Raw genomic sequence first — 23,448 nt, forward strand, 5'->3', positions numbered from 1 at the left:
GCTCCCTCTGGGGTCCCGAGCCCCCGGCCCCCACAAGTGGCGGCTCTGGCTGCTGGAACCCGGCTCTGCTTGTCTCCGCCGGTCGGGGGGCAGTCGTGCTACCGCAGATGGGAAAACCTCAGCGTGTGTCGTGAACGCCAGTGGCGTATCGGCGGAGTTCGGGGCTGTCGGGGTGAGGGCAGAGCGTCACGGCCGCGCTGCTGGCACCTGCCCCGGGCGGTGGCCTCCACGTGTCCGGCCTGAGGAACGACAAGCCTTCGATCCCCGTGCTGGGGCAGCGTTCCTCCACGAGAGGCCTGAGGGGTTGACACGCCGCAGCTGGATGAAGCTCAGCGAAGAAGCCACGGGGGGCGGCGTCCATGCGTCCGACTCCTCTTACGCGCCACGTCCCGGCAGGGAGATCCGTAAGGACAAGAGGACCGATGCTTGTCGGAGGCTGGAGGGGAGGGAGTGTGTGGGGACAGAATTGCCTCTGTGGGGATGGTCTGTTCTGGAGTTCGGGGTGAGGGTCACTCAACGCAGCGAATATACTTAACGCGGCTGCCTCTCGGGGGCTCACAGGCCCGGGCTCCCGCACCGTGTCCTCGTTGGGGGCCGGGTCCCGGGGGCTCAGGGCCCTGGCCCAGTGTCCTTATTGGGGGCCGGGTCCCCACTGCAAGGCTGGAGAGTCTCTTGTGTCCCTGTCACCCCAGGGCTGGGCCAGCACCCTGCGGTTCCAGAGCCCCCAGCCCATCTTCGGTGGCACATGAACCTGCCTACAAGATGCCCAGGCTCCCGGGTCACGGTCGGTCCCGCCTGTCCCGCCGCCGTCCACATGAGAGTTAGCGACAGGAGACAAAACCGGCTTGAGTCCAGCCAAACATCCCCTGCACGTCCCCCCCCCCCCCCCACGGTGGGCTGTGCTGTCCCGTGTGCGTGCACCTGCGTGTGTTCGTGTGTGCCTTGCGTGTGCACGTGCCTGTACACGCATGTTTTCCTGTGCACGCACGCACATGTGTGCATGTGCTGGCTGTCCCCCTGGGGGAGGGGCGTTGCTGTGGGTACCGAGCTCCACTCTTCACCTGGAGACGTTTGAGGTCCCTGAAAAGACTTGACGTGTTCGAACTCCGAGCCGAGGGGGTTCAGCCACAGGTGACTCACTGCTCAGCTGGCTGTGTGACCAGCAAGGCAAACACTTGGTGTGAGGGCTGCAGAGGGCGTGGCTTCCCCTCAGACACCTGCGCTTTAGACACCTTTGGTCCCGCATGAAGCGTGGCCCCCGTGTGTGGCTCGCCCCTTCTCTTGTCCTTGCTCCTGAAGGCCCTCGCCCCTTCCTCGCTCCAGACCCTCCTCCCCACCTGGGACTCCTTGAGCCAATGTGGCCCCTCCGCTCCAAGCCGGCCACCAGGCTCCAGGCTTTGCTGACTCACTGGCCCCGGGTGCGGCCCGGCCGCCCTCCCCCCTCCCGTTGCGCCTCGGGCGTGGGCACCTGCCGCCTGCCACCCCTTCTGTTGACGCTTTGGAGCCCTGGCGGTTCGTCAGGCAGTGGTGCTCGGTGCTGAGCTGTCCCACTCTTCCACTGTTTGCTCTGGCAAGGTTGGGTCAGAGCTGCTATTTTAAACCCGGTTTTTCGAGTTTGGGACTCACCCGTGCTGTGAACCCAAGACGTGGATTCCCAGGGCCCCGTGCACCTACACTCAGAGGACTCCACGGGGAAGGTCTGCAGCCGCCTCTTTCCTGGGCAGCGGGTCCCAGAAGGGTGTCCCCACTCCATGCTGTCCTTCGCGCGTGGGAGATGGCGTGGAGGGAGTTGCGGAACCCCCAAATCAGACCCAGCTCCTGCGAGGGGGGCTCTAGGGACCTGCACCAGCTTGCCTTCTGGGACCTGGTAAGGGGACAGGTGAGCATTAGTGCTGACACCTCAGGTTTGGGCTCCTCCTGGCAGGGGTGAGGCTGCCCTGCAGCCACCTCGGGGCCGGCAGTGCCCCAGGGGCCCAGTGGCTGGTGGGGCTGTTCACCAACCCCCCCCCCCCGCCCCCGCCCCGTTCCTGCAGCTGCGTGTACAATGCAGTTTAAAAATTGACTGTGTGGGCTGGTTTGTGCAGCCACGGGCCTGCAGCTCAGAGCCGTGTGTGCACTGGCTGCGTGTTCCCCAGCGCGTGCACCGGCAGCTCGGCCACGGGCCCTGGGGCGCCTCTGAGCGTGTCTGCAGCGGGGCGCACAGCAGGAGCCCCCCAAGGGCTGTAGGTGTTCTCGGCCTCGGGCGTTCACCGTGGTGCTTACTGCTGTCAGTTGTTCGTGAGCTGGTGTGCAGGCCCTCCGGGAAATACGTGCTTTCAACGTGACCTTGACGTTGACTTCTGATTCCAGGGTCTAGAGCTTGGCCGATGCCGTGGGCGCCGCCCTAGGCAGGAGACTTCGCTGGACCACGTGAGAACGTGGACAGGCTGCTTGCCACGTGTCTTCCTTCCGGACTTGATGCCCCTCCAGGGGGCCGTGGGGGCAGAGGGGTGTGGGTGAGGGCGGTGCCCGCAGGCTGGGTCTGGGGCTCTCCCCATGCCCCCCAGGCCTCGTGCTGTGTGGGTGCTGCGCCCCTTGGCCTCCGTTTAACCAAGTCCCAGATGCCCGCAGCCAGAGAGCCCAAAGGTGTGTCCGAGGCCCCCAACACAGGAAGACCCCTGCGTCACAAAGAAAATCCTAGATGTTTTCCTGATCTTCGGGGGAGGGGCGTTCTGGGAAACTTCCAGAAAGATGCAAGGCACAAAGAAGCGGAACAAATGTGGGGCTGCCCCTCTGGGGTTCTGGACTGCTTCTGAGCACCCAGGGGCCGGGCCCGTGGATCTGGGTTTGGGACACGTCCCTGCCACGCACACCAGATCGGGTGTGCATGGACGGAGGGCAATGCCCAGGTGCCGGTGGGGCCGCGGGTCTGCACTAGGCAGGTGGCGGCAGCCTGGCCGCCTCCGCGGGGCTGCCCTGGCTGGGGCCCGTGCGCTCCTGTTCATCCCAGTGGCTTCCTTCCAGCCAGCGCTGGGGACCCGGGCCTTCACGTCACCTTCCGTCTCCTGTGGCTCTTGGCCTATTCCCTAGCACGTCAGGCTCCCAGGGTCGGGATTGGGTGGGAGTAGTGTCTCGACCTCTCCTGCAGGGGTGTCAGCTCAGCCCCTTGGCATGTGGTCAGCCATTGGCCGCGTGGGGTCACAGCTCCGACCTGACCACAGAAAGCCTCGGTGGAGGCAGGGCCTTCTCCCCAGGGCCGCCCCTCCCTGCCCTGCCACGTCCCACAGCGCACTCAGGCCCGAGGTCAGACCAGGAACGGGAGTAACTTGAGGACCTCTGGGTCCTGCGGGGCATGGCCCATGCCGTGGCTCTGGTGCTGGCATCTGTGGTGGTGCCGGCACGCCGTGGCACTTGTCGCGTCGAATTAGGTGGTTTGCGTGCTGGGAGCTTCTGGGGTCTGCCTCCATTGCCTCCCAGCTTGTGGGTCCTAGAGACGACCCAGTGGGACACAGCTCTGGTCTGGGGGCCACGTGCTCACAGCCCAGCCACCGAGATTCCTGTGTCCGTGGGGCCGTGGCAGCATGCAGGTCTGAGGCCCAGGCTCACACACACCCTCTCTCACTGGCACACACACGCCAGGGCCGTGGCAGTGGCCCTTCCGGGGGCAAGGGTGCCCCTCCTCCATCCCAGGGCTCCCACAGGCCAGGCCCCAGGCTGGCAGGCACGAGGGGGTCTCTGTACCCGTTGGGCTCAGGGTTGGGTGAGGAAGAGGGCTGGGTCAGCCTTGCAGGGCCTGTGGTGGGACAGCGGGGTCCCGGCTGCCGGATGAGTCAGTCAGCAGAAGTCTGCGTGTCTGGGGCCGAGCAGGCATCTGGGGACGCATCCAGTGGCCCTGAGAATCGGGGTGAATGAGCTCCGGCCGAGGCTCAGGGCCCCGCAGGGTGGGGTCCCACTTGCTCAAGCCGGGCCTGGCAGTCTGTGCTGAACAGCGGGTCTGTCTGTACGGCTCCTGGTCGCAGCCAGTGCTCAGCGTGCCCTGTGGCCCTCAGGCCAGGGTGGTGTCAGCAGCCCATGGAGCAGCCAGTGAGCAGGAGAAGCAGGTCTCCCCGGAACCCCGCTGTGCTTCTGGGAGGGAAGGCGACCCCGGTGAGGCCTTCCGTGCGTCCAGTGGGCGGCACGACCCCGTTGAGGCTTCTCACTGAGGCCACGGGAACTGCTTTCCGCTCTGGCCGGCCTTGCTGGGGGCCAGGGTTCCCCTCGTGACTGCCCCCCGAAAGGATCCTCTGGGTCACGTGACCCCAAGGGTCTCAGGCACGAGTACAGAGGGCTCGCTGGTGTGGGCGGCACCTCAGGGACGGGGTTTGCCGGAAGTGCCCACCCTCGAGGGCAGAGCGGGCCCCCTGCATGTCCACAGCACGGGGACGGTATTCGCTCCACGAGTGGCCTCCAGGGGAGGACCGGCCGCTCAGGTGAATGCAGCCTGGCTGCCCGTCCCAGCTCTCCCCTCCGCCCTGGGTGGGGGTCCTTCGTGCCAGTGCTGGGGGGCAGCTGGGCAGCCCTGAGGGTCTTGGGAGGGAGGTGCCACTGAATGGTCTCCGGCCTAGAGCTTGTGTCCTGTGGGCGCTGACTTGGGGGCGGGTTTTGGGGCCCTGTTGACCCTGGTTGTGTCTTGAGCTGCACGGCGTCCCTCCCTCCATGGCCACAGCCTGGAACGCTCAGGGCTGTGCACCTGTCGGTCACAGTGACCACGCCTCAGGTTGGAGCTGTGTGGAACCTTCAGGAGCTTTGGGAGAAGGAAGCACTCAGCTGAGCTCCCTGTCCCCAGAGGCCTGTCTCCTTCCCCTTCATGGAGCTGCGCGGGCCGAGTGGGGTGTCGGAGGCGCCTCGCGGCCGATTGCTACCGAGAGAGAGAGAGAGTTTGGGGTATGGGCTAATATCAGGTCACCCAGAAACCTGCAGAGCCCCGGCGTGTGCCCTGCCTGCAGGTGAAGTGAGCCGTGTCCTTGACATGCAGGCTGGAAACAGCCTCTGGGTGACGGCCTGTGCCTTTGTGCTGCCACGTTCGGTTTCCTCTGTGTCTCTGGAGACGGGCCCAGGACACGTCAGTGTCCCTGAAGCGTCGCTGCTCCAGAAAAGGTGTTTGGAGAGCTGTGCCACATGCTCCGATTGTCCCCAGAGAGGCCCTCGTGAGGTCAGCCAGGCCTGTGTACCTCGCATGCCTCCTCGGGCACCCTCACCTCCGGGGCCTGCAGCCAGGTCTCGTGTTTGCCCCAAGTAACGCAGACGTTTGTTGGCCCTGGTGGCAGCTGGGCCCAGAGTGGGCGGGGCGGGCAGTTGTTGGGGGCTGTGCGTGAGAGCGAGATGCGGGAAGAGAGGCGCGTGTGCTCGGGGCTCGCTCGTGGGCTTGAGGCGGCCTGTTTCTCTGTCGTGAACCTGGGCTCAGTGCCGACGCTTGGGGACTGTGACCCCTCAAAGTCACCCGGTGATTGTGTGCTCGAGGCCTGGCCTCCCTTGTCATTCTAGAATCTTCTGTCTCACTTCGCTGGCGCCATCAGGAGACACGGTGCCCTCTCTCCTGCCCCTGGCGCACTTCTGCCTGTGGGCCCAGACGCCTGTGCCCGCCTCCAGCACCCTGGTCCCCTGCCACGAGAGGGGTGCAGGGCGGAGGGCCTGTCACGCAGAGTGCTTAACTTTGCTCTCTTCTCTGCCCTCCTGCCTTTCCAGGAGACGTTCTCTTTCAGATGGCTGAAGTCCACAGGCAGATTCAAAATCAGTTGGAAGAAATGGTGAGACCCCCAGGGTGGGAGGGTCAAGGGCAGACAGGCCGGTCAGAGGTGAAGGGGAGAGCCGGCTGTGCACCATGGCCACACGTCCACCTGGGGACATTGCATAGTGGCCGCGCTCAGAAAGGTGCAGACGTGCTTTAGGCCCAGGACAGGAAGTCACATGCTGGGGAGGAGGCTCACTGTGGGGACCAAGAACATACAGAAGGACACGGGGGCACAGGGCCCAAGTCAGACAGGATCCCACAGGGGCCAGGTGGGGACACAATGCATGATGGGCCTGGGGAGCAACATGCTCCCAGGTCGTACAGGCCCATCCAGGACCCAGTGGGTCTAAAGCGAGGGGTCACTCAGGCCTTTCCCAGTTTGCATTCAAGCCCGTGGCTCACGTCAGCGTGAGTAACTCCCCAGAGCGGGCAGGGACAACAGGGAGCTGTTCCTGTCCCCCCCACCCCCCACTGGGAGCGGAGTCCCGAGGCCATCAAAGACCAGAATGGTCTGACATCCTGATCGCTGTTCAGCTGTCAGTCCTGGAGCCTCCCGGCTCCTCTGGGCCCACCTGTCTGTGCAGGGTCACCGGCTGAGGGATGAGACAGGCCCCTTTCCCCTCGGGGCGGCCAGTGTCCCGGGTGCTGTGGTGGCCGTCCGCCTCTCCCAGGCTCCCTGCCCCCTTCCCTGCCTGCCTCCTGCCCCGGCCTGCGCCCCATGTGGTGCTGACGGCCGCGTGTTCTGTCCGTCCGCAGCTGAAGTCTTTCCACAACGAGCTGCTCACACAGCTGGAGCAGAAAGTCGAGTTGGACTCCAGGTACCTGAGTGTAAGTAGCTCTGCCCACGCCTGTCGGGTCACCCGTGCTGGTCCCCCCGGCCCCGTGCGCAGGCTGTCGGCTCGCTGGGGGCTGGCCTTCCAGCAGGGTCCCCGCGGGCCTCCGTGGCCCAGGGGGCGGGGGGTGGGGGGTGGACACCTGCCTGTCCTGCTGGCCCCCCGCAGCTCGCTGCTTTGGGGAAGGACAGTGGCACGGTGTTGCCACCCCGCAGAGCCTGCACAGACTCCCTGACCTGCCGTAATTTCACCATCGTCCCCCCCGATGGTGCCTGTGCTGCCATCACCCTCCGCCGCGGCCGCGGGGCATTATGTGCCGGGCTCTGGTGGGTGTGTGACAGGACTTCACGCTCTGGCTCTCGGTGGCACAGGAGGGCACGAGGCGAGACCCGGTTTTCATCTCTGGGAGCAGAGGGCCCCCGAGGCCCTGGCCTCGCCCTCCCCTCTCGGCCCGCCGTCCCTCGGTGCTGGGGTGGCGGCCGCCCTGCGGAGAGCGGGGAGGGCCGGCCACTCATGGGGTCCCTGCTCTGTGTCGTGTGCTCGAACCGCAGGCTGCGTTGAAGAAATACCAGACGGAGCAAAGGAGCAGGGGCGATGCGCTGGACAAGTGCCAGGCCGAGCTGAAGAAGCTTCGCAAGAAGAGCCAAGGCAGCAAGAATCCGCAGAAGTACTCGGACAAGGAGCTGCAGGTAGGGCCCGGCCGGGGCCGCGGCGGCCTCTGTGGGTTCAGGGCAGCGAGCACTGCCCGTCCTGGAGCTGGCACGCGGCCAGTGTGGCCCTGCGGCCCCCGCCCTGCTCCCGCCTCCTCCGTGGGGCACCGGAAGGCTTGCCACCAGAGGAGCAGAGACCCCGGGGACAGCTTCCTGCCCTGTTCCTCTGGACTCTGCCTCGGAGGCAGACCCCGACTGACAGTCTAATCGGCCTGTGGCCGCCCGGCCCCAGGACTGGGCCCGGAGCCCTCACGGGCAGACGCTGGCCGGTCAAGCGTCTCAGCAGCCCCGCCGCGACAGGCAGATGGCACGGGAGGGGCCGGCGCTGGTGCGGCTTCCCTCACTGTTGTGCCCGGCCCGGCAGGCATCGTGTCCTGAGCAGGGCTAGGATTTAGGACAGCGCGGCCCGTGACGGGCACGGGCCCAATACACCTGATGGGCCGGAACCCCCCGGCCAGTTGACACAGATCAGGCCCAGAATACCCAAGCCCCGAGGTCACACGACTCGGATAAGGAGGAGACAAAACAGGACGCCGTCGTGTCCAAAGGAAGCCTCAGGAGAACCCGTCCCAGCTGCTTCAGGGGAAGCACCACGGGGACGGGCATGAACCCCTCACCTCCCGGGGCCCCACCCTTCGTGTCAGCTGTCAAATCGGCACCCCTGAGGTGCGCTGCGCGCCCCTGCTCTGGGGCTCCTGTGTGCCCACGGGGTCTTGGCCGCAGGCAGGAACTGACTGGTGGGCCGTGGGGCACGCGGAGCACGCGCCCTCCCCGCGCATGGTGCCGACAAGAGGCCCACCTGCTACCCGACGCGGTCCCGCCTGGCGGGGAGCACGGACCGGGCAACAGTGGGGCAGAGCCGTCGCCCTGTGTGCGAGGCGGCGCAGCCCCGTGAGGGAGGGGAGGCCCCTGTCGCAGGGCAGCGGCGGGGACAGCCCTCCTGCTGCTCTCAGCGCGCCTTTCCTGCCTTTCCCGTCTCAGGCTTGCCCGTAGCCCGTCACCGACCTGTAGGGCTGCCACCGGAGACCGTCTGGCTGGGTCCCTTGCAGCCCAGCCCTGTCGGGGACCAGTATGAGGCTGAGGGGTAGAGAAAGCCTGAGGCCATCTGGCCGGGGGCAGGGGCGGGGGGACCGGGAGCCTGCGCGCCCCTCTCCTCGCGGCCCTTTTTCCTTTTGGGTTAGTTGAGAAGTGATTCACGCGCGGAGCCACCGCCGCACGTGGACGGTGAGGCGGTGTTGAGCGTATCCGTACAGCTGTCCCCACCCCCCGTTTTAGAGCATTTCCGGCACCCCAGAAACGAAGCCCTGCCCGTCAGCAGTTGTCCCCTCCCCCAGACAGCCAGCAGTCAGGTCTGGGCGTCTCACGGGAACGGGGTCACCCGGGGGTGGCCTTCTGCACGTGGCCTCTTGCGGTCGACACAAGGCTGTCGGAGCCCGTCCATGCTGTGGCCTGTGCTGCACTCCCCTGTCCGGCCCTCGTGGAGGCTCTGAGCCCCGGAGATCCTCCAAGGGTCTGCAGCAGGAGGGTACAGGGAGGGTGTGTCAGCGCCTGGGTGGTGGGGGGGGGAGGGGGTGAGGGGGGGTGGGTTGCGCCTCCTCCACAGGGAGCCTGGGGGCACCAACCACCCCCTCCCCCCCTCCCTGGGGAGGAACCCAGCTGTGCGCTGAGCCTGTTTGGGTTGGTTTTTGCCTGGGGGCTGAGGTCCTGGCCCACCCAGGGAAAGGGCCCATGACTTTTCCCACCAGGAAGAGTGAGACACACCCCCCCCCCCCACTTCTGCTGTCTCTGCCTCCGTTTTCCAGGGTGCCTGCCCCACGCACCCTGTGTTCCGAGGACCGGCTCAAGGGGCTGGGTGCTGTGGTCAGGCCAGGCTGCCGTTCACAGCACCCCCAACCAGGACACCAGGAGTTCTGCCTGGGGGGATGTCACGGCCACAGACTCACTTACTTGCGCCCGGCGCTTAATTCCTGTGTTCACAGTTCGCGGGGGGGCTTTAGAGATTGTCCCCAACCCCCAGCCCTAAGGAAGAGCTGGGGGAGTCTGACCTGTTGGGCCCTTGGGCCTTCGTCCTTGAGCTGACAGGAGGTGGGCAATGACCCCAGGGAAGGGGGGTGACCTGGGTTCCAAACACAGATGAGGCCTTTCTTTCCCTGCTCCTTTGGAGACTGTTTTCTCCCAGGAGGCTCTCCTGTCCGCAGGGCCCCTCCCCGGGAGGCCCGGCCCTATGCAGCCCGATGGGCAGCATATGCAGTTGCAGGCAGGTTCTGCACCCCGGGACTCACACGGGGGGCCCTCCCGGGGGTCCTCAAGCTGCACCAAAGCCCCTGTTCCGACAGGCTCCTCTCGGCAGAGCAGGGGACTCCAGCGAGTGATTGCAGGTGTGGGTCTGCTCAGTGCTGTGGAGAGGGGAGTGGTCTGTCCTGAGCCTTGATTGCTGGGATCCCCTGGCTGCTGCTGAACCCCCAGCCCCCACGTCCTCCCTCCCCGACTTGAGCTTCGTGTTTGCAGAACCCTCAGCCAGGGAGAGCGGTGAGGCTGCTCGCCAGGCAGGGGCCCGACCCTCGGAGCCCTTGGCAGGCAGTTCCGTGCCCTCCAGGGAGGCCACCTGGCCCAGGAAGGGCCCCCACACGCTCTGTCCTACCCCGAGGCCTCTGGGCCAGTGGCCAGGCTGGTGGCCCGAGCTGCACCAATGACAGGCCGTGCAGGAGCGGTGGTCACTGCCTGCGGAGTGGGGGAAGGTAGGGTTGCGGAAGACGGAGAGCGCCCGTCTGTCCGTCAGGGGCAGGTTCCCTGTGAGTGGGACTGGGTCAGAGCCGGCCCTTTTCAGGAACTGCTGGTAATTGAGACTGTGTTCTGGGATTTCCACGAAGAGAACTGATTTAATTATAGGTCAGGCCACAGGCGCTCGCAGACATTTGGGGCACTAAGTAGGACGAGGGCTCCATCTGGAAGCGGGGAAGGTGCTGGTGCTGTGCTCACGGCCAAGGCCACTGCCCAGACCTCCTGGCACCCGCGGAAGTGCCCATCTGTGTGAAGGGGGCCGGAGGGCACGTGGCTGGCGAAGGCGCGCTGTGGCGGCAGGCCTCATGCAGCCACCCTGAGCCTCTGGCCTTCCGGGCCTCAGCTGCTGTGTCCCCTCCCAGGCAGGCAGGTGTGAGTGGCTACACCATGGCCTGTGTCGGGGCCCTCAGAGCTTCTGGGTGATTCTGAAGGACAGCCAGGCCCGCTGGCCGTCTGGTGGTCCCAAGGGCTTCTGAGTGAGGGTCTGGGAGGCTGGTATGAAGTGTCGTGCTTCCGTCCCTGCAAACCCCGTAGGGCCAGGGTCAAGATCTCTCCTGTTTCTACCATTTGTCTCTAGCCGCAGCCCTGCTCTGACTAGAACATGACTGAACACCCTCCAAGGGGTGTCGTGACTGGTAGAAAATCCGGGGACGCGTGTTGGGTGTGTGGTGGGCTGGGGGCCACAGACAAGCAGTGTGTCCTTCCCAACCTGTATGCGGGCTCCGCACTCGGAGGGACGGGCTGCCAAGACCCCAGGCAGTGTCAGGGCCCCCGAGGCAGAGGTGAGTGCCCGGGAAGAGAGAACTGGAGACAGAGTGGCGGACCCCTGCGCAGGGTCACCCGCGTGTGGGCCAGAGCTGCGGCCAGAGCACAGGGGGCCATGGGCAGCCTCGTCCTTGGAGCCCCTGATCTGGGCAGCATCCGGCTTTTGAGGAGGGCAGAGGGGCTGGGGGCTGCAGGGAGCGCCGGCCGGATCCCCCTCCTGTGTGATGCGGCTGTGGGAGGAGCAGTGGCTGAGGCCCGGCTGGCCGGTTGTGCTGGAGGAGAGCAGGCCTACCTCGGGAGCCCGCGGGGCAGGCTTTCCTTGGGGCCCCCGGTCACTTTGCTCCCCCGCTCACTGGGTTCGTGTGTTCTGGGAGGCACACACATCTAGATCTCAGTCTGGGAAAGGGGGAGATTTGTTCTATTTAAAGGGATGTGTAATTAACAAAGCAAAAACAAAATAACCATAATTTAGATCTTCAAAAAAGATAATGGCAGAGACGGGTCCGTTAAGATGTGGCGTTTGACGCCCTGCTGGTGGTTCAGGACCTTTATGGGTCTCTTGCTCTCACTTTTAAAAAGCTCTTCAACACCAAAGGCAGCCTGTGGACGAAACCGCTGGCCGCCGCGGCGCAGGCATTTGCCTTCCTTGGAGGGAAATCGGGGGCCCTCGCCGGGGGAAAAACCAGTGTGGGAAACAGACCGTGTTCCCCTGTCGGGGCCTACGTGTCCAGAGGTGCAGGGGCTCAGGGTCCCCGGGACAGGCCAGCTGGGGAAGGACAGTCTGTTCCTTTGAACTTGTTGGGCCACTTCAGGCCCCACACCTCTCCCGTGGCTGCCCACTCACCCCCAGTTCTCCCAGTGGAGCCGCGCAGGGGCTATGGCCTCGATGGCACCGGGAGTGATTCGGAGCACCTGCAGCCGTCAGAGCTGGAGGGCACCTTGGAGAGCAGTGTTGGACACATGCCCCCGCCGTTTCATACCCCGGAATGTCTGTGTTCGGAACGTGAACAGCAGGGAGCATTGGTCTTAATGACGTGCATTGTAATAAATTCTTAATCTTCAAACAACACGCTCTGTTTGAACGTACATAGCACGTCACTTCGACGTGTCATCGCTGCGGGAAATGTTGGTGAGGTACGTCACGTCCTTTTCCTGTTGAGTCCGTGAACTCGGGTGTGGACTTTGAGCTGTAGAGCCTCGGTGGCTGCGGGAGGCAAGGGCTCTCCTGTTGGGAAGTGCCAACAGGAGTGACGGGGTTCGGCCCCTTCGCTTCCCATGTGGGGAAGCCAGGACCCAGAAGGCTTTGCAGCCGAGTAGGGTGACCCGGTGCTGGAGCCCAGTCCGACCTGCAGGCCTGCGGGCGGAGCTCCCCCCAGACCTGGAGAGTGTGGGTCCCTGAGTGCTGGCCACACAAGGCCATGGCTCAGGTTTGCCGAGACCCGTCCCCTTGGGTCTCCGGGACAGGCTGATCTGTGGGCCCTAAGCCTTTGTCAGAGCATCTGGCCTACTGGTGTGGACATAAGTGGCCCCACGCCCCTTCCTGGGCCTGTGGGCACACGGGACGCTGGGCATGGGGGTGCCATGGGCATGTCATGTGCTGGGGCAGGCACGAGCAGTTGGTGTCTGATGACAGCAGTGAGCCCTTTTGCCAGAAAACGGGAACCCCCGGGGCTCAGGGAGTCCTTCCCCCCACGGGCCTGTGGGCACGATGGTGTGGTGGCCTCAGCCCTGAGTCTCGCTCTGAGCTCTCTTGTCGAAATGAAACTTTAAGGGTCCAGCCGTGGCCCAGCAGATTGAGGCTGGTTGAGGCTTTGTCCACTGGCCTGTGGCGCCAGGTCCATCAGCCTGGAGAAGGGGCGCAGGCCAGCTCAGCGAGCCCCAGGGCGCCGCTGGCTGCGGCCAGCAGGTCCCCCGTCACTGAACGCAACACGGGCGTCCGATTTTTGCTGTCCCTTCCCTGAATATCACGGCCGATCGGGTTCCTTCTGGTCTCCTGGGAGTAGTAGTTGCCGGCAGTGACAGCTGAGGGCCAAGAATTCCACTCTCATTCATGAGCCGTGGGGACCGACAGGGGCAGAGTCAGGTGTTTGAGAAACGTGGGAAAGCCACAGCGCGGCCATGTCGGAGGAGGTAAAGGGAGCCGTTTGTTCTTGAGTGCCCCTCCCCCACCTCTGAGTCACCGCCCGCTTTGGAGAGGAGACATATGTTCTGATCACTTTTGTCTTCTCGGATTACAGGGCTGTTCAGCCCAGGGTGACTAAATGGGAGCATTCTGTGGTCTTAAATGCTTTCAGCTGGGTGTTTCTATAGCACTGTCACCATAGCACCGCCAAGCCGGGAGCAGGAGAGGCGGGAGTAGAGAGCCGGCCACAGCACCCACCTGCCCGCCTGCCCACGGCAGGGACAGGCTCAGGGCCATTTCCAGCAGCCTGTTGCTAAGTCGTCAGAAGTGTGGGGCCAGGCCGAGTTCTGTCCTCCACCGGGAGAGCCAGAGCGGCCTGGACCCTGTGGGTGGGGCGCCCTCCACTCTTCCCCCACCCCTGGGGTGGGGGGGAGGGGGAGGGGAAGGTCCTTACTTGCCCAGATTTCCAGGGTCTGCCCCCCCGGGAAGTTGTGGTCTCTCTCCGCAAGGGGCAGCATCCTGGGAAAGGAGAGCTGGCTGTCATTCCTGGAAGGAAGAGGCAGTCCCGTGTCCCCACTGACGAGGGATCTGCCCTGGGGCAGCTGGACAGCCCAGGGGCCCCGTGGTGGTGTAGCTCAGGAGGCTGTCCCGCCTGCTCCCCAGGACGCGTGGTCCCTGGGGGTGATGGCGCCTCCCGGGGCAGTGCTCTCCACCTCAGTCCCGCTCCCCCTGAGGCCTGCGCTGCCCCTGGCTGTTCACGGGGCTTGATGGAATAAATGGAAATCTTAAAAATAACCCCCTACTGCCTCCCCCATGGGAGGCCACCAGACCCCGATAATGGGGCCAGCGCCCTGCACTGCACACGCCCGGCGCTCGTGGAGAACACTGCTGTGAAAGAGGTGCCACAGCCTAAAAACCCAGAAAGCATCTGCAGGTGGGACAGCTGGCTCGAGGGGCCGCGGTTCGGAAGGAGCCGTCCTCAGCTGCGTGCCCAGGGCGAGCAGACCCAGGGGGCCCCGCGTCCCGGTTTCCACGCTGTCCTGTGCTAACCGTTCACGGTGGCCCCTCTTTTTCTTCAGAGTCCCCTCCCCGCTAGATGACAGCTGGCATGGAGGCCGGCACTCTGGGCGGCCTCCCCTTGGGCCTCCCTTCACGAGGCTGCGTGCGGAACTCCGTGCACTGGCTGTCACTGGGCCTGGGCCTCCACGTGCCTGGCTCACCCCCAGCCCGCCGGCCTTGAATGCCTGGCCGCTGCTGAGTTGGTGGGGACGCTAGAGCGGCCCCAGGGAGAGCAGGAGGTGGGGGCACGAGGGAGGTGGATTGGGGGTTTTCCTGAGGGTTAAACCCCGATCTCCTCCTGGAACCTTGCAGAAACTTCTCCTGAAGCTGCCCCCTTATGCAGCTCTCGGGCACTGGGCTGAGTCCCTGTGTGTGGAGTCGAGGAAGGGCTTGTGGGCTAGTGGAAGCCGGTAGGGTCACGGCAGCGTCCCTGACAGGCCCTGGGGGAGTGTGCATGGGACCTTCCAGGCGACATGAGCACTGGGTGCGGGGGGGACGGGCGCCTCCCCTCCCCTCCCCTCCTGGTGCACACGCCCTTCCAGCCCCTTCCATCCAGCGGGTGTTGTCTCCTGGGTCTCTGCCCCGGCCCCCCCGCCCCTCCCGGGGCCCCTAGGAGCAGGTGTGGGTGTGAGCGGTCCCCTTGGCAGGCACCCTCTTCCTGCAGTAGCCGGGTGGCGTCTGAGGAATGGTGCAGGGGAGCCTCGGCCGCCGTGTCCCCCACCCCCAGGGGCGCCGCACACCTGGCAGCCTCCCGGAAGAGCCGCCATGCAGGGGAGGTCCCGCGGGAGCACGTTCCAGAACCGGAGGAGGAGTCGTCCTGGGGCAGCCCTGAGGAACAGGGTGGAGGAGGGGAGAAGGGGGAGGAGGCGGCAGGGGGAGGAAGCGGCAGGGCTCGGGGAGCAGAGCAGCAAGCCCGCCAGGGTGGCCTCTTACCTGTGTTCAGACTTTTCTCCCAGGCTGGCAGGGGTTTGCCATCCCGGTACCCTCCCCTTTCCGAAGGGAGCCCCTTCTCGGCTGCAGGAGTCCCTCCCGGCTCCCTTCCTCTGCTTCTCTGCTCCCGGGGGGCGGGTGGGGGGGGGGGGTCGTGGCGGCCACCCTGCAGGGGTCTCTGTAGCCCGGGGGTCTTTCCTGGAGCAGCCCCACCTCTGGCAAGAGCCATCCCGGGTCCCCTCAGTCCCACAGGCTGCAGAGCCCTGTGGCCATTTGGAGGGCTGAGGCCTACTCCTCAGGGCTGTGGCCTCCGTGGGGCTGGGGGCGACGGGCTGCCCATTTTGAGGCCCATTTAAGCTGCCCTCGGCGTGGTGAGGTGGGCGGTCTGCGCGGCAGAGGGAGCAGGCCCCTGGGTTTTGGTGGCCCGGACGGGCAGGCCTTGTCATGGGGCGTCGTGGCTCCCTCGCGCTGGCCGAGCCACGCCCACAGGCCGGTCCTTGCCCCCCCCCCCACCCCCCACCCCCCCAGCTGAGCGAGGCTGGGAAGGGAGGCGGTGGCGGGAACAGCCTGTTCTGCTCACCTCCTCCGGTCGCCCACGTCAGCTCAGCACCGCCTACCCTCTCTGAGTCAGAGCCGGGCGGGGGAGGCGCCCCTGGAGGTCGGGCTGGCCCCTGCCAGAGGTGGGGCTGCTCCAGGAAAGACCCCTGGGCTACAGAGACCCCTGCAGGGCAGCAGCGTGGCCGCGCCCCCCCCTCCCCCGCCCCCCGGGAGCAGAGGAAGGGAGCTAGAAGAGACTTCTGCAGCTGAGAAGGGGCTCCCTTCGGAAAGAGCCCAGACCCCAGAGACCCCAACACACGCACGCCCTGGAGAGGGCGCTGCGAACCCTGGCGGTGTGCGTCTGGGTGCTCCTGCCTCCCTGTGACGGCTGCCTGCAGTCCTGAGGGTGCTTTGTTTCTGGAAGTTTCCAGCAAAATCGGAATGTTCCCGTGCGCCCCAGCATCAGGCAGTGTCTCCTGCGTCCCCTGCCCACCCCCGCAGGGCCTGGGTGTCTCCTGCGCTCGCTGCCCACCTCTGCGGGGTTTGGGTGTGGATTAGTCATTCTTGTGCTCACAGTGCCCGGTGCGCTTTCCCGCTCCACTGTCAGGGTGGCTTTAGATGCTCGGAATCAGCACCCACAGGAGGTGCCACGCTGCCACCAGGTCCCACCGTGTGATCCGCCGGCACGGTCCCCCCGTGTATGGCTGCTGGGGCACTGAGGGGACAGGGGTTGGCGAGACACAAGCTCCCGGGGGACAGAGGTGCAGTGGGCTGGGGGGTGGCCCTGGTGTCACTTCTGTCCTCAACCCTCTTGGCTCGAGGGAGCCGTGGCCAAACCCCAGCAGTGGGCCGGTGGGAGGTGCCTCCACCCCTAGCTGAGCCTGACCCTGTGCCGTCCCCCCACGCTCTCTCCTGCCCCCCAGTACATTGACGCCATCAGCAACAAGCAGGGCGAGCTGGAGAACTACGTGTCGGACGGCTACAAGACCGCGCTCACCGAGGAGAGGAGGAGGTTCTGCTTCCTGGTGGAGAAGCAGTGTGCCGTGGCCAAGAACTCCGCCGCCTACCACTCCAAGGTGGGGCTGCTCGCGGCGCAGGGGCAGGGTCCTCGTGGGCTCAAGTGGACCGGCTCCCTGGCAGACATCGGGGGCCTGTCCGCCCGAGAGCTGTGATGACAGTAATTCTGTGCATTGAGGCTGTCCCCAGGGACAGCGTTCTGGTCAGAAAATCCCCAGGGTAAACGCTGCAGACGTTTTGAGGCCTTTCTCAGAAACTGCCAGCTGTTCTTTTAGGGACAGTGGCACCAAAGGGTCTCCTCTGAGGAGGGCTAGGTCCTCGGGGAGGGCTACGGTGTGGGGAACTGCAGGCCAGCATTGCGCTGGGGGCTGGCGAGCCCCAGAGGCCACAGCCCCCCGCCCCCTGCCCCCCCCAGGAACAGGCAGTATTCGGAGGAGCCCCCGTTCATAGTCCTTAATTCAGAGTCGGGGTGGGAACATATCTGTCCGCTGGAACATTCCAGAGCATTCCAAGAGCTCAACCGGTGTGGTGAGAAACCCCAGTTCACATCCTTTTCCCACAAAGGTGCCTGTGGGGCAGCAGGGTAAATGCACATTCACACACGTGTGCCGCATCTAAGACCTGCCCTCTGGTCCCCGCAGCCTGGGCAGGGAGGAGGTAGGCGCCCCCCTCTGCTTGCCCGGGCCTACGCGAGGGCCTGTGCGCAGGTGCAAGGCAAGAACGGCAAAGAGAGCTGCGTCCCCTGTGGGAGCTGGGAAGGCTCCCCGGGGCAGCCTCGCCAGCAAGCTTTCCAGAGCAGGGGGGCCACCCCGGCCTCACTCCAGGCTGCGCTGTGGCGGACATGTGCGCCCTCTGGTGGCAGTCTGGCGGTGTGGCAGGTCAGGGAGAGCGCGGGGACGGAGGGCAGGAAAGCCACGGTCCCCGGGGAGCTGGACCCAGCCCTCCCTAGCGGGTTTAGAGAGGCACAGAGGTTGGGGTACCAGGGCAGGACCTCCCAGGTGCTTCCCAGTAGCAGGCCACCGGGCGCCTCCTACAGACAGAGCTGTTGTCACCGGTTGGGAGCCCCAGCTGGCCAGCCACCTTAGCTGTGGAGCCCTTCTGAGGGTCACACGCTGAGCCTGGGGTTGCCCCCGTTGGTGCCAGGCCCCTGTTGGCCCGCCTTGTCGCTGTCACCCGTTTATCTCGGCCGGGGTCCAGAAGCACTTTGGGCTTGTGGTGGTCCCACGCAGCAGCAGCCCCGGATGTGTGAGCCAACAGACAGCCGCGTTCAATCAAACTTTATTTGTGAGACACCCGGCCAGCCCTCAGGCCTTGGCCCGCGGGTCCCTGGTTCAAACCAGCAGGCGGTGGAGGGCAGGATCTGATCACAGGGGCCATTTTCCAGCTTCCTCCAGCTCACCCCACAGACGCCCCCTCCCTCCCAGACACAGGTCAGAAGTGGGAAGGCGAGTGGGAAGAGGCAGTGAGACAGCTGCTTCGTAGGTCTCGGACAGCCATTGCCCTGAGCTGAGGGGCACTGCCCCCAGGAGCTCCGGGCTCTGCCTGGGACTCAGGTTATGGCGTCGGCTGCAGGTCAGGTGGCCCATAGCGGCCACGGTGGCCCCCGCGGCCCTGGACCTGCCCATGTATTAGGCACAAGGCCCCAGATGGGCTACAGGGAGCCACAGGCTTCTGGCTGTCCCTCCCATGCTGGGACTCCTCACTACACCGTGGCTTCTCCATCCTTTGTTAGGGCCCTACATTTGTGGGGCTGGCTGGGCCCCGGGCACGCCCCGGGCACACCCCGGTGCACACCAAAGGGACATCTGGGCTCTTGGGCCCCTGGGTGCGGGGGCAGGAACACCTAGCACCCTGTGTCTCCCAAGTGCCGCCAGACGGGACCCTGCCTTCCGCATCCTCCCCGTAGCCTGGCGTGACTGCAGCTAGGCCCTGGGTGCTCTGTCCCTTTGCCATCACGGCTCCCACCCTGTCCTTTTACCACCTGGTTTCTGGCCCTGGGGTACCCCAGGGTGACACTCTTCCCGGGACTTCACGGTTGCCCGTGGAGGCTCTGCCCATTTTGTGCCTGAGTGTGAGCCACTGTCCCACTTTCTTTCTTTGGGGGTCCCTGCCCCGGTTGGACCTTGGTTTCCTCTCAGCCCCAGTGGCCCCTTCAGTACACGGCTCACTGCAGCATACCAGCCTCTCTCCCGGGTCGGGGTCAGGGACTCACAGGTGGCCCATCTGGCTGTGAGTCACCACCTGGTGAAGAGCAGCCCTTAGCCTTAGACAGGTGACCCCACCTAGGGTGGGACGCGTCTCCAGGGGGCCGCGTCCAAGGTGAGCGCGGCCCGGTGGGGCGCCTCCCCCCCGCCCCGCCCCCGCATGTGCCCAGCCACAAGCCTGCGGCCGGCCCTGACCCTTCCCTGCTTCCTCTGCTCCAGGGCAAGGAGCTGCTGGCACAGAAGCTGCCTCTGTGGCAACAGGCCTGCGCCGACCCCAACAAGATCCCGGAGCGCGCGGTGCAGCTGATGGCCAGCAGCAACGGCTCCGTCCTCCCCAGCGCCTTGTCGGCCTCCAAGTCCAGCCTGGTCATCTCAGACCCCATTCCGGGGGCCAAGCCTCTGCCGGTGCCCCCTGAGCTGGCCCCGTTTGTGGGGGTGAGTCCACAGCTTCCCGCGAGCTTCCTGGGTGTGAGAAGATGGCCCCCATCCCTTGCACCTGGGGCGCCCTCACCAGGGTGAGGGGTCTCCACGCCGGCCTCACTTGACCGGGCCCTCCCGTGACGCGCCCCCCCCCCCCCCTTCTCAACAGCGGCTGTCCGCCCAGGAGAGCGCGCCCGTCATGAATGGCGTCTCGGGCCCTGATGGCGAGGACTACAGCCCCTGGGCCGACCGCAAGGCCGCCCAGCCTAAGGCCTCGTCCCCACCACAGTCACAGAGCAAGCTGAGCGACTCCTACTCCAACACGCTCCCCGTGCGCAAGAGCGTGACTCCGAAAAACAGCTACGCTGCCAGTAAGGGCTTGGACGTGTCCCTGGTTGTACCGCGCCCGCGGGGAGGTGGGGAAGGTCTCCAGAACCCCGGGCACGTGTGCTCCTGTGCAGCACCCCTGGGCCCGCTTGGAGATACCGTCCTGGACCCTTGGGCTTCACCCGGCCCTCCTCGTTGTCTCTGGCAAGCCGCAGGCCGTGACCGCGATAGGTGGGGCCGTGCCAGGACGCCATCGGCTCAGCCTGTGATGGCAGCATGCGGGTGATGTCCGACCGGGCTGTGATGGACAGTGGGATGCCCCCACCCCCGCTACTGCCCGGGTCCCTGGACTGTGCCTCCCCATCCTGTGGCCGGCGCCCTGCCCCTTCCCCCAGCCCGTGAGCGCCTCCCGATGACGGATGGGAGAGCTGAGGCCAGGCTCCGGCCCGGAATTCCCTGCAGCTGGTGGGCGGCGGTCCGTGGCTGGATCCTTCCTGAGTCTCTGTCCAAATGGCCCTGGAGGCTGGCGAGCGTCCCCTCCAGGCCCACCTGGGGCCTTCTAGCATCTCCCCACCAGGCGGCCGAGCCGACAGGCGTGTGGTCAGTCCCCTCACTCCTGCCCTGTCGTCCCACAGCTGAGACCAAGACCCTGCCCCGCTCCAGCTCCATGGCAGCCGGCCTGGAGCGCAATGGCCGCATGCGAGTGAAAGCCATCTTCTCCCACGCGGCCGGGGACAACAGCACCCTGCTGAGCTTCAAGGAGGGCGACCTCATCACCCTGCTAGTGCCCGAGGCCCGTGACGGCTGGCACTACGGGGAGAGCGAGAAGACAAAAATGTAAGTGTCCGTAGGCCGGGCCCTCCCCGCCAGCCGTCGGGGCCTCTCGGGCCGCCGGGACTCCAATGAGCTCAGGGACACCCCCTCCTGACCCTGCAGCCTCCAGAGGTCCTGGTGGCTCTGGCTCCTTCCCAGCCTGATTATCCCGCCGTGGGCCTTCAGTCGGAAAATCTTTGTGGCGCAGACGTGACCGCGTCTCAGAACCACAGCCTCCCGTCTCTTGCCAGCCCGTCACCCTCACTGCCCACATCACCCACTTGGCCCGGGGCCCCGCACACGCACACCGCGGCCCGTCTGGCGCCTTCCCTGCTGTCGGGTGTACGGCTTCCCAGTTGGCCGTCAGCCCCAAAGCCTTCTGCCGTCCCCAAGTCCGTTTCGATCAGCCTTTGTGCTGGGGTTCTAGAAGCCACACGGTCACGTTCTGGGAGCTGTGTCCTCACGGCCTCACTGAGCACATCGTGCAGAGGCTGCACCAGCATCTCACATTCACTGCGCCTCAGGGCCGCCTGGCCGGGTGCTGCCCTTTCCCCACCCCCCACCCCCACTGTCATCCAGATGTTTCTGGATGCGGCTGTCGGTGGTGTGGGAGGCTCCCATCCCAGAGCAGAGTCAGCCCTGACGTTTCATCGGCCCCCAGGCAGCCACACCATCTTGGGAGGGGGCAATGAGGAACAGGGAAATCGGTAGGGAGCCTCAGTCCCGGACACGGTACCCATCTCCCCCCACCAGACAGCTTCTCGGGTGTCGGCACCCCCGCTCAGCGTGGCTGCCTGTGGCTGTGTGGCCAGAGACCAGCCCTGCCCAGGGGTCCCCAGCCTCCCGTCCAGTGGCTCGTATGAGCTCCCTCTGCAGACGGTCGCAGCCCGGCAGGGACCCTGGGGGCCGGAACCCCTCACCCCCCCGGCTCCCCGCCCCCCCTGCCCCCATGCTGGCAGCCCGGCCCTGGAGCCCTCTCACCAGCCTTGTCTTCCAGGCGGGGCTGGTTTCCGTTCTCCTACACCCGGGTTCTGGACAGCGACGGCAGCGACAGGTTGCACATGAGGTGAGTGTGCCGGCCGCTGGCCCCTTGCTCCACAGAGGCTGCCATGAGAGCAGGGCACTGCGGGGGCACCTCTGCGGGCGGCCCCCGCTCTCTGCTCGCGGTGCTGCCCCCACGCCCCGCACGAAAGTGTTTGAGGCTCCTGGGGTGTGTGGGTGCAGGGTGCTCTGTGAGGAGGGTCTGCGGGCCTCGGGGGTCACCCGGCACTGGGTGGGGTGGGGGTCGCCGAGGGGCTCACAGGCCGCGGGACGTCCCTCCCGCCGCCCCTCCGGGCCCCGTCCACTGGCTCAGGGAGGCCGAGGCCTCCGTAGGGGGCCCAAGGGAGGCGGGGGAGGTGGAGGGCCAGAGGGGGGCCGGGCCAGCCGGGCCCCTAAGCACCACCCCCCTTCCCCCCGCAGCCTGCAGCAGGGAAAGAGCAGCAGCACGGGCAACCTCCTGGACAAGGAGGAGCTGGCACTGCCACCGCCCGACTACGGCACGTCCTCGCGTGCCTTCCCTGCCCAGACGGCCGGCACCTTCAAGCAGAGGCCCTACAGCGTGGCTGTGCCTGCCTTCTCCCAGGTGAGCGCCACAGCAGGGTCGGGGGGGAGCCCGAAGGGGCGACCAGCAGGCACCCTCTACAGGCGCGGGGCTCTGATAAAGGCACGGCGGCCCCTCTGCCTGCCCTTCCCTCCGCCGGGGCGGTGGTGGCGGCCATGACGCTCTCGGGAGGAGCCTGGGTGTCGGTGAGGAGCCCCCTCCTCGAGGCTGTCGGGCTTCCGCGGTCGTGGGTCCGTGTGGATGTGAGCACCTGCACTTGAGACCTGTGCTGTGGCCGGAACCTTTCCGTGTGCGTCTGGGTGTCTGGAGACAGGACCAGGCACTCATGCCCAGGCCACCCAGGCCAGAAGCAGGAGGGCAAGGCCTGGGTCCCTTGTAGAGCCCCTGGAGGGTGTGATGTTGGTCTCAAAGCCCAGGTGGGACTGGGGTGTGGCTGTGGAGGGTACTGCTGGGACCCCCACCGCTCTGTCTGGGGAGGCTCACAAGGTTGGAGGAGCCCAAGGCTTCTAGAACATTTGCTGTGGCTGTGGTGGGAACAGGGGCCAGCAATGCGTTCTGGGTCCCGATGTCCAGGATTGAGCCCCAGCTTAAGGGTCAGCGCGCCCCCACCCCCCTCGCCCCGGACAGCAGCAGGGAGGAGAAGAAAAGTTTTTCTAAGATCTGGGCAGCATGAGTGAAAACCAAGGATCTGGGTCGACGGAGGCTGTGGTGAGCGGTGTCACGGGTGGGTGGGGCCCAAGAGGGGCCGCGCCCAGCCCCGTCCCGAGCAGCCTCGTCCCAATGAGGGGGGTATAACTGGCACGAGCTGGGCGAGGCTGTTGCCCACGAGAAGCTCACTGTCGCACAGTGAGAACGTGTAGTTTGAGATTAGGTGGTGGGAAGCGTCAGACCGGGGAGGTGTGGCTAAGGCCCTTGGATGGAACCTTCCAGAGAAGGTGAGACTGGAGCTGGCACTCAGGGAGAGGCCGATCCAGCCTGGGAGAGGCGCGGCACCCCGGAGTCACCAGGCCAGCCTGCCCCATGCGGCCCCTCCTGGGCCCCCAGACACAGCTGGCTGGGCCCAGGCGGGTGTGGCCCTGCTCCTCCCACCTCCTGCTCTCTGGGTGTGGTTTTGGCCCTGAGACAGCTAACACCCCTTGACAGCCCTAGGCCAGGCGGCAGAGATGTGGTGGCTGACCAGCCCCCGTCCCTCAGCCCCACACCCAGGGCCCCACACCCCTGAGGCCAGAAGCCACAGCCGGTGTCTGGGGCTGCAGGAGCCTGCTCGGCCTTGCCAGGCTCGCTTTCCTGCCCAGCCATCACCCCTCCCCGCAAGTGGCACCGGTTCCGTCCCTGGCGTGGCCCTGCTACCTGCCCAGAGGCTGCCACGCAGCCCCAGCCTCACCTGCCTTGGTGCTCCTATTAGGTAACCTGCAGGTGTCCTGGGCCCCGTCCCACTCACCTCGGGAATCGCGTGTGGGAGGGGCCAGCACCTGGACTGTCTGTGTGTGCCGGTGAGCGTGAGCTCATGTGATCCCGTGATCTGCCGCTGGCCAGATGAGGAGATGCCCCTACGCACTTGGGAGGTCACCGCTGTGC

At 66.0% G+C, this 23,448-nt stretch overlaps 1 protein-coding gene and 1 long non-coding RNA gene across 7 annotated transcripts in view; one reads left to right on the forward strand and one right to left on the reverse strand.

Moving 5' to 3' along the window:
* BAIAP2 (BAR/IMD domain containing adaptor protein 2) overlaps positions 1-23,448 on the forward strand; it is a 62,778-nt gene that overhangs the window by 32,734 nt on the left and 6,596 nt on the right. For 5 of the 6 annotated variants that reach the window (XR_006715225.1, XM_045489826.1, XM_045489828.1 and 2 more), the window contains exons 4-12: positions 5,704-5,765; positions 6,506-6,577; positions 7,134-7,271; positions 16,410-16,562; positions 18,927-19,142; positions 19,297-19,498; positions 20,090-20,291; positions 21,265-21,333; positions 21,729-21,891. Coding sequence is in view for 5 of the 6 variants with exons in the window: in XM_045489826.1 (XP_045345782.1) it covers positions 5,704-5,765; positions 6,506-6,577; positions 7,134-7,271; positions 16,410-16,562; positions 18,927-19,142; positions 19,297-19,498; positions 20,090-20,291; positions 21,265-21,333; positions 21,729-21,891 (1,277 nt within the window). In the remaining variant the exon portion in view is untranslated. The remainder of the gene's footprint in view (positions 1-5,703; positions 5,766-6,505; positions 6,578-7,133; positions 7,272-16,409; positions 16,563-18,926; positions 19,143-19,296; positions 19,499-20,089; positions 20,292-21,264; positions 21,334-21,728; positions 21,892-23,448) is intronic. The other variant, XM_045489830.1, reaches the window with a different exon arrangement.
* On the reverse strand, positions 11,240-14,301 carry LOC123604116. Its single transcript, XR_006715227.1, has 2 exons — positions 13,415-14,301; positions 11,240-12,860 (listed from the first exon to the last, which is right to left on the reverse strand). It is a non-coding gene; the product is annotated as an uncharacterized LOC123604116 (long non-coding RNA).

The sequence above is a fragment of the Leopardus geoffroyi genome, chromosome E1 (genome assembly GCF_018350155.1).
Source record: "Leopardus geoffroyi isolate Oge1 chromosome E1, O.geoffroyi_Oge1_pat1.0, whole genome shotgun sequence".
In the NCBI taxonomy this organism is placed as follows: domain Eukaryota; kingdom Metazoa; phylum Chordata; class Mammalia; order Carnivora; family Felidae; genus Leopardus; species Leopardus geoffroyi.